The sequence below is a fragment of the Molossus molossus genome, unplaced genomic scaffold (assembly GCF_014108415.1).
Source record: "Molossus molossus isolate mMolMol1 unplaced genomic scaffold, mMolMol1.p scaffold_m16_p_21, whole genome shotgun sequence".
NCBI lineage: Eukaryota > Metazoa > Chordata > Mammalia > Chiroptera > Molossidae > Molossus > Molossus molossus.
Window position 1 is genome coordinate 13,739,465 of NW_023425357.1, and position 9,486 is coordinate 13,748,950.

General features: G+C 51.3%; 1 protein-coding gene across 1 annotated transcript; it reads left to right on the top strand.

Annotated features, from left to right (window-relative positions):
• The first annotated feature begins 854 nt into the window (after positions 1 to 854).
• Positions 855 to 4,804, top strand: LOC118639553 (phospholipase A2 inhibitor and LY6/PLAUR domain containing). Its single transcript, XM_036276046.1, has 5 exons — positions 855 to 924; positions 2,405 to 2,521; positions 3,949 to 4,101; positions 4,326 to 4,469; positions 4,650 to 4,804. Exons 1-5 carry the CDS (start codon positions 855 to 857, stop codon positions 4,802 to 4,804), a joined length of 639 nt encoding a protein of 212 aa, XP_036131939.1.
• The last annotated feature ends 4,682 nt before the right edge of the window (positions 4,805 to 9,486 follow it).

The following is a 9,486-nucleotide window of genomic DNA, read 5'->3' on the forward strand; positions in this document are numbered from 1 at the left end:
AGGATCCTCTCCACTGGTTCTGCAACTACACTCTTCCCCCGCTAGCTTCTCACCACACACACTGGAAAAAAATCTCAGCTATCTCTCAGGGTTATGCCTGAGGCCAGGAGAGAGTGGGTCAAGAATCTAAATAAAACACAAAGCACGAGCCCAAACCAGACACACACACCCAGCCTAGAGCGCTTCCACCCATGCCTCAGTTTCCCAGTGTGACCTGTGGGCATCTGTTTCCTACCACGCCCGTCCTTGCCCATTGACAGGCAACCTCTCTGTTCGGTCCCCGCGAGACCCAGAGGTACAGCCCCAGGCGGGTAGGGACTGGAGACAGCTCGAACACAAAACAGAGAATATGAACCAAGCCCGTGAAGAAGGGAAGGGAGACAAGGCTCCTGGGCCCCCGCAGAACAAGCCTGGACATGCTGGGCGCTCCCAGGTAAGGCCCCACCCACGCAGGATGCCTCCTTGAGAAGAGAGAGAAGGGAGCGGGCATCTCAGTCCTTGCAGCCGCTCTACACCTACAGGGAATGAAGTGACCCGACTTTGACCTTGGGCTTCAAGCCAGAAAATAAAAAGGGGAGGAGAATGTGAGAAAACAGGAAAGTGCCCCTCTGGGTACTGATCAAAGAGGGGGCTGGAGACCCAGACTCCTGGGGTCCCTGTGGAGGAGGGGGCTGGGCACAAGTCGCCCATGTTCCTTTTGTTTTCTGGTCCCACCTCCCCAACCCGAAGCCGCAGAGGCCAGCCCTGAGATCTTACCTCAACTATTTCTCACCCCAGGGTGAAGGTGGGTCCAGACCCGCCCCTCCTCAGCTTCCTATAAGTGCTGGGAACCAGGGACTGCTGGGTCACACACCATGAAGCCCTCCATGCCACCGAGTACCTTCCTGCTGGCTTTCACACTGCTCTGCACCCTGCTGGGTCTTGGTAAGTGACCAGAGGCTTGGACTCCAGGGATCCTCAGGAAAGAGAGGACCAGGAGAGAGCATTCAGTAAGGTCTTCCAGAGGGCAAGAGGTGGTGTCCTGGGAATTCAGGTTTATGTCGAAGGCAGAGGCTAAAGAAAGAGAAAGATTGGGGCCCCAAGAGAGGAAAAGGTCTAAAGGCTCTTGTGATTGGATCTCTGAGAAAGGAAGGGGCATGGTGGGCTCTGAGTCCTTTGTCCCTCAGGAGGGGGTCTCAAAATAAGACATTTAAATGCTAGAAAATCAGATGAGATCGCGATGAAAAAGGGAAATTAAAAATAAAAACAAAAAAACTGGAGGGAGCCCGGCTGATGTGGCTCAGTGGTTGGGTGTCGAACCATGTACCAGGAGGTCGTTGGTTCGATTCCCGGTCAGGGCAAATGCCCAGGTTGAGGGCCCGATTCCCAATGGAGGGCATCCAGGAGGCGGCCAATTGATGTTCTCTCTCATCAGTGTTTCTATCTCTCCCTCACCCTTCCTCTCTCTCTAAAATCAATAAAGAAAAACAATTTTAAAAAAACTGAGAGGAGCCCTGGCCGGTTTGGCTCAGCGGTTAGAGCGTCGGCCTGCGGTCCGGAGAGACCCGGGTTCGGTCCCCGCTAAGGGCACATACCATGGTTGCAGTTTGTCCCCAGCCCTGGTCGGTTGTGCGGGTGGCAACCACTCGATGTGTTCCTTTCACATCGATGTTTCTCTCTCTCTCTCTCTCTGTTCCTCTCCCTCCCTCCCACTCTACCTGAACAAAAAATGGAAAAATGTCCTCGGGTGAGGATAAATAAATAAATAAATAAATAAACTGAGAGGAGAGGGGGAGATTTCTTTTTTTCCTGGACTCTAGGGAGATCAAGCCCCTAGCCCCTCCTTCTTAAGGCAGGAGTTCAGGCAAGCCCCACCTTTCCCAGGTCCCAGGGGTCTGGGCCCCCAGCTGCCCCTCTCTCAGAATCAAGGAGCCCATGCCTTCAGCCCTCCTGGTCCTCACTCTCCCTTCTTGAACTGGGATGCAGACCTCAGATTCAGGTACCCCTGCCTGAGCTTCTACTCTAAGACCTACACATGGTTCCTAGCAGAAGGAGGATCCCACATCCAAGAACCAGCTGGACCTGAAGCTTCACAAAAGTCCATGGAAACCTCCAGGACCCCCCCTCCCTGTCCCCGAGCTTTCTTAGAGGACCCTAGCGTCTAAAGTCCCCAACCTTGTAATTAGGTAAACAGGCTCCGTGGTGGAGTCGCTTCCCGCCCCAGGAAGCAGCTTCGCTGGCATCACTAGCGCGTCCCTGTCAGCGCGCTGGACAGTTCCCAGACAGCGGTCAATGCCCCACCCAAGAACAGGGAGACGCCGTCCCACCTTCCTCAGACCCAAAAGCCCGTCCCTTCCCCCGACCGCATCTGCGTGGTCCCTAGACCACACCACCCTGGACTACAGCCTGGCCCTCTGCACTGCAGGGTGCCCGTTAAGCTGCGAGGTGTGTAGGGGCTCCGGGCCCACGTGCAGCGGAAAAATGAAGACTTGCGAGGCCGGCAAGGACGCCTGCGTGGTCATCGTGGGGGAGTCGAGCACCAGTATGAGCGCGCGGCGTCAAACCCTGGGGAAGAGGGTTGCGAAGGGAGGGACCATCACGGTGGTGGGCGGGCAAGGGGGAGGAGAATATTGTCTCGAGGTGGATGAAGGCAAGTGAATTCAGTGGAGCTCTAGAAAGCATTGTTGTCAGGAATTTCTGAAAATGAGACTCTCCGAAGGGGGCGGGCAGGTAGAGGAGAAGAAAGAGGCTGGGGTGGGTTGGGAGGAATGTGATCAAGCTGGACACTGGGGGCAGGAGGGAAAGACAGACTACCCCAGGGATCGTGGGTGTAGTGCGGGCTGGAAGAGACTGTTCCTAACAAGAGAAGGAGAGATGATGTTGGGGTAGGAGGAGAGGAAAAAAGGGGACCACAGCAGAGAGGAGAGAGAAGATAATCCCGCAGCATGAAGTAGAGATGGGGCAATGGGGAGGCTGGTGAGTAGAATGGAAGAGGAAGGGATTACTTAAGTGGAAGGGACCATCCCAGACCTGAGAAAGAATGGGGGAAATGGAGAGCAATGGAAGAGACCACAGGGGTGAGGAGGGATGTGGGGCATGATGTAGAGATGAAGGTTGTGACAGCAAGTGAAGAACAACCTAAAGTATCGGAAGGAGCCATCCCGGCAGGAGGGGGTGTGTATGGAAGGTGGGGTAGAATACTGCAGGCCACCCTACTTACCTAGCCAGCATTGGCAGGTGGGGGAAGGACCTGAAAGGCTTGAAGAGACACCCACCACCTGATATAGGAGGGAGATACAGACGCTGGGGGGGGGGGGGTGCTGAGAGGAAAAAGCCATCCTTTGGTGGAGTGAAGAGCAGGAAACACTTGGATTGGGTTGGAAGAGACCACACGTGGGGAAGGGGAAGGCAGTGGAGCCTGGAAGAGACCACTTAAGGCAAAACCTGGGGGTAGCCAAAGAGAGTGCTGAGAGGCCATCAGTTGGAGGTCTGGGGAGTGACCATGGGGAAAACTGGAAGAGACCACTTAGACAGAGAGGGATATGGACATTGCAGGGTGGTGGTGTGGGCCAGCATCCCACAGTTTGTTGGAAGTAGGTCCCAAACCTGTGAAGGCTGGAAGAGAGTATCTTACACAGGCATAGGCAACCTGGGAAAGCACTATCCAGAGGACCTTTAGGGGGTGGCCATGGTGTGGGGGTGGGGTGGAAGGGACCGTATTAAGCAGACCTGGGCTTGGCAATGGAGAACATCACCAATGGCTGCCTAGGGGCTATAGCAGTGAGGTGGGGGGTAGGGAGAGCTACCTAATAAACCACTGTACCCTAGGCACAGAGGAGGTACAGCTTTAAGGGGGCTGGAAAAGCCCATCCTAGACAGTCATGAGGTGGGGAAGCTGTGGGGTTGGGAGAGACCCCAGGTGGGGGTCAACACCACCCAAACCCTCCCCTCCTGTCCCCCATCCTGCAGAGGGTCGCCACTCAGTGAACACCTACAAGGCCTGCATGAAGTTCAGCGACTGCTACTCAGGTTTTGTATCCACTACCATGGGCCCCAAGGACTACATGGTGTCCAACACATACTGCTGCCAGAGTGACGGCTGCAACCATGGCTCGGTGTCCCGTAAGTGCCAACTCAGCCGCGCCTGCGGAGTCCCTTCCAGCCGGCCCCCTGTGTGTGCCCTCACCCGCCACTGATCTGTGCGCTGTAACATTGGGCAAGCACCTTGCCGCTGAGTCTGTTTTCACTCCTGTAAATGTAGTGTCCATTAGCAATAGCCGTTATTGTGAGGTTGGGGGAAGGGTCTAAACATCTCTCTGCACCTTGTACTCCACCCTCTTCCCCAGCTCCCCAGAACAACCGTACTGAGAATGGCCTCCAGTGTCCTGCCTGCATCGTACCCTTCCATGAGACATGCCCTGGGACCGAGGCAGCCCGCTGTGTTGGCCAGGAAACCCACTGCATCTACTTCGCTGGCGATGTGCAGGCTGGTGAGGGCACCTGGATCTCTGGAGGAGGGCACAGGGGCCTCAGAACTGGAAGAGTCTCTAAGTTCTGGGGCAGATGGTGGTCCCGGAGAATTGGGTGAGGAGGTGGCAGGACCACGATTCCTAGGTCCTGAGGAAAGATGGGTTGGGGGCTCAGACTCCATTCTGGAATCCTCCTCCCAGGTATCATCAACACCAGGTTTGCCACTCGAGGCTGTGCTACAGAGAGTGCCTGCAACACCAAGCCTGGGGCCGAGGTGCCCTCAGCCTCCTATCTCTACTTCCTCCGCCGAGCAGACTGCCTTCCAGCCCCTCAGACCACAGGCAGGGCGGAGTGAAGAACTGAGAAATGTGTGCTTGAGGTCCCCATTTGTCCTCAGCCTGCAGCTGCCTGTGTGCCTATAAATGAAACAGATCAATGAACAAGCCTGAGTCTTTGTGACGTGATGCATCTTGAGGAGGTGTCGCAGTAAGCTGGGGGCTCAACCCTTGGGAACCTCCTCTTTGCAAGGAAAAGAGGGAAAAACTCTACCTTTTATTAAGGGATTACTCCTTGCTGGCCCCCTGTGCTAAATGTTTTCCATGCTGTACCTCATTTCATAATCACAGCAACTGTAAAGTTGGTATTATTATCCCCATTTCACAGATGAACAAACTGAGGCACAAACTGTGATGTTATTTGCCTTGGGTCAAACTGCTAGGGAGGATCAGATTCCAGAGTCCATGATCACAGATCACCTCTTCTGAGTAACCTTCCCCTCATTGTGCCTGTTTTCATGTTGGCAAAATGTGGATATTAATAGTTATAACCTCATAGAGTTGGAGGAGTGAAATGGAAAAAAAAAAAAAAAAAAGAACACATTTAGTGCAGTGCCCAGCACTTTTAAGACAGTGTTGCTTCTGGAGACCATATGTCTGAGTAAATAATAAATAGTAATAGCTGCCACTTACTGAATGGCCATTAGTCAAGACAGACTAGACTATGCTACAGTAACAAAGGAGCCCCTAATCTCAGTGGTTTAAAACAACAAAGCTGTATTAGTCAACCCGTGCAGTAATGCTGTGTGACAAAGGATCTCCAAACAGACTTATAACAACAAGCATTGTTAAAGGGTTTGTGGGTGGCTGGGTGGTTAATTTGGCTTCTGGTTAATTTGGCTCTAGTGTTGGGAGGAGGGCTCAAATTCTCCTCCTTGGGGTCCCACAATCTTCTAGGATCAGTGGCTCCCTGGCAGATCACAGGAGCACAAAAGCCAAGTGCACTGAAGGCCCTGCTGAGGTCAGTTCTGCTAACATTCCATCGAGTAAATCATAGTCAAAGCCCCACTCGGGGAGCAGGGAAATATCCTCCCCCTCCAGTGCGAGGGAGAAGAATGGTATTTGCTGAACAAGTACCCACTCACAAAAGGTCGAGTCTTCTTTCACCTACGTTTGGCACTGTCCACAGGTGTTTTGCTCATCATCATAAAGTAACCACCAACTGGAACATTGCCATTTCTGTGCACAGGAAAGAGCCCAGGAGTCTCACATGGGTGATCAAATGTGACTCAGAAGTGACTTGACACAAATCATCTCATGGAGCTGGTCATATGGCCCCATCAAATCTCATGGGGGCCAGGAAGTGCAACTCTATCCTATGACATGGACATGTTTCATAAATAGTATGAATGACCACTATTGCCTCTTAGGGTCACTTTCTCATTTTATCTTCACAACAACTCCAAGTGATAGGCACTATTATTCTCATTCCTGTTTTCAGGAAAATAATCTGAGGTCAGAGAAGGGATGCCACAGTGGGGGTTGCATAGCTAAAAAGGGGCAGAGCGTAAGATTTTATTACTGGGTCACGTGGAGGGGGAAGAGAGACCACATCACAGAGAGCAGGAACAAGCCTGAATTAGTAGTTATCTTTGGCTACATAACAAACCACTCTAACACTTAGTGGCTTAGAACAATCACCTTTTATTTTGCTCATGATTTTATGGTTCTGCAATGTGGTCTGGGATGGTTCTTCTGCTGGTCCCTGCTAAGTTCAGTTGCCTGTCTGCTAGGCAGCTGTTTCAGAGGGTTAGCAGACTGTGGGGTTGGAATGTCAAGGCTGACTGGGCCACATTTCATATCACCCAGCAGATTAGCTGGGGCTTCCTGACACACTTCCCAAGCCTCTGCTCGCATCATGTTTCCTATTGTCACAGTGGCCAAGCAAACCAATGGCCAGGTCTAGAATCAGAATGAGAAGGGACTATCCAAGGGCATGGCTACAGAGAAGCTGGACAAATTGGAGGCATTAATGGGTCAGGCTGGTTCCATATCTAAGATGCTTTACCATCACAAGCCCCCAAAGTCAAAACAGTCACTGGTCCACCCCAACTCCCAGGGAGGTAAAACTCAGATATAAAGTATCTTGATTCCAGCCCAAGGAAGTCTTTCCTGTACAGAACCCCTATTTCTTCCCCTCCCTAAGGAGTCCCCACCTTGGCCCCTTCTTCCTTCAGTCCCAGTAGTCTTAACCCTAGCCCCTTTCTCCCTTAGACCCAGGAGTCCAGTTCCAGTTAAAATCCCAAGTATCTTTTCCCCCCTTCAAATCCCAAAAGAACAGACACAGAATGGCATTTCTACTCATTTTTATTCACTCCTCCAAAAAGCACCACAGACGAGCCACACCCTTTCATGGTTCTCCATCCCAATGGACACAAGTCCCTCCATCATTATCCAGAAATGTAGGAAACTCGGCTAAGGTGCTGAGATTACTTTGTTGCTCAGGTTCTCTGCCTATTCTGGCAGATGGCAATGCCAAAATTCATCATAAATGTCCTTGAATTCTTGCCTTCGAGGGTCTTCCAGCCTGGAGATGCCACGCAGACACACCCTAATAGCAGCTAGTGGATCTGTCCACAAGGGAGGCTCAGTCTTTCTGCTTGGATGCTCCCAGAGACAGATGCCTCACTAGCAACCTTATGCTTCCAGTCTAAAATAAATGTCAATGCCATCAAAAGTCGTGATTTAGAAGGCAACCATTCCAAAAGGTGACACTCAATAGTACCAATATACAACTATATACAGTAACACAACCAGCACTCCCCAACGGCAGAGACACATGCAAACAAAACTGGGTCTTGCTCTCTCATATATGATCTCTGGCATGATTCCCATTGGCATAAGGGCAGAGGAAATTTGGAGCAGGGGAGCAGAGAGCAGAGATGTCAGACAGGACCAAAAGAAATGGTGTGGCAGAAAAAGAGGTGCCCAGACTAGAATCATCATGGGGTTTCCTGGAACCTAGGATGTGTGGGCAAGGGCAACCAGATTACCCCTGGAGTTCCCAGTGTGCCAGGCTTCTCGGGAGGGGCTGCAGTAAGTTGACATGTGAGAGAATGTATGTACCTAGGCATACACTGAATTCTCACAATAACCCTGTGAGGTAAATACCATTTGCTGAGTGACCTGTCCAAGGTCACTCCCAAAGTCAGCAGGACTGTCTGACCCTAGAGCTCCGCTAACAGAACTGCATCCCTTAAGGCTGAGAGGTTTGATAAGGCCTGGAGCCATTCCGTAGAGCCAAATGCTTTCTCCCCATCTTGGCCATCTCAACTTGGATGGGGAAAATTGTGCCAACGGTGGGAGTTCAAGCTGGAGATGGGGAAGCCAGCCTTCAAGTATCTGTGCCTCAGGTTAGTTAGCCTTATCTTCAGCTGTCAAAGGAAATGGGAGCTAGGAAGTAGTTATGGTTGTCATCCAGCACTTTCATTTCACAGACGAAAAAATAAGGCACTGATCCAAGTCACCCATAGTGACAATGGCACAGCTGTGCTTGCCATGCAGGTCCCCTGACCTCTCAGATAGGCACTTTCTCTTCCATTAGATGCTTATTTCTCCCATCTCAATCCTTTTCCCTGTCTGGTGGCAAGAAGCTGACAATCTATATTCCAGCCCTAGTTCTGCCATTGACTAATGAATTAAAATATTAAATATTTACTAAGCACCTACTGTGCCAAGCACTAATCTAGGTGATATAAGACAGACAAGGGGATAATAGCTAAGTAGGTAAATAAATAAATAACTTTCTACACTAACAGTTGGTACAAGGAAAATTAACCAGCCAAGATGAATGATGGGGGGTGTGAGCTACTTCAGTTAGAGTAGTCAGGGAAGGCCTCTCTGAGGGGACATTTGAGCTGAGATTTGACTGACAGAAAGCCACTCATAGAAATCTTGGGGGAAGAGCATTCTAGGCAGAATGAACAGCAAGTGCCAAGGTCCTGAGGCAGGACCCCAGGTGGCCTACTCAAGCATCAGAAGGAAGATCTAGCAAGCTAGCTGGGGAATGGGGTAGGGCAGAGTGTGAGAACAGGCAGGGGCCAGACCACATAGGACTTTGCTGTGTGCTACTGGGTCTAGAGCCTGTCCTCTCTGAGCTTTGCTCTCTCCAGCTATCATAAAAGAGATCCTACTGGATGGCCTCTCAGGACCCCCCCTTGCTGTTTTTGCCACTGAGGAATTCTGTGACCTGTGGCTGCTCCTCCACATGTAGGTGGCAGCCTAGAATATTCCAAGCATTGTGGTTTCTGCCTTTGCCTCACTCATAGCACATTCCCACAGGCTGGAACACCTGCCCAGCTGTCCTTTGGGTCCCTTGCTCACTGCGACACTCTCTGTATACACCAAGGGAGCCAACACAGAAATGTCTGGATTAGTGAAGCAGTACAGCTGCTTCTCCAAAAAAGCAGGTGTATAAAATACCAAGGCCAGAAAGGGTTCAGGTTTAATGACAACAGAAACCAAAAAAGTAGAAACCACTAAAGGAGAGTGGGACAGAGGAACAGACTCTCCAGAGAGCTCCCATATCACTCAGCACCCGTGAAATGGGAGCAGCCTTATCCCTTCCCAGTCCAAGTCACACAGAGAGGGGCAGTTTCAGGGACCCAAATCCATTAGGGATTTGCAGGAGATACCTCTGAGGTATGGGTTTCCGGCCCTTCCATACCTAGGCCTCATTCCTGGTGTCTGGCTACTCCCAGAG

What these genes read in the sequence shown, in the direction of transcription:
- LOC118639553 (XM_036276046.1), top strand. Translation starts at nt 855, where the DNA reads ATGAAGCCCTCCATGCCACCGAGTACCTTCCTGCTGGCTTTCACACTG. An exon ending in CGTGGGGGAGTCGAGCACCA is followed by an intron (nt 2,522 to 3,948) that starts GTATGAGCGCGC and finishes CCCATCCTGCAG; the next exon opens with AGGGTCGCCACTCAGTGAAC. An exon ending in CAACCATGGCTCGGTGTCCC is followed by an intron (nt 4,102 to 4,325) that starts GTAAGTGCCAAC and finishes CCTCTTCCCCAG; the next exon opens with CTCCCCAGAACAACCGTACT.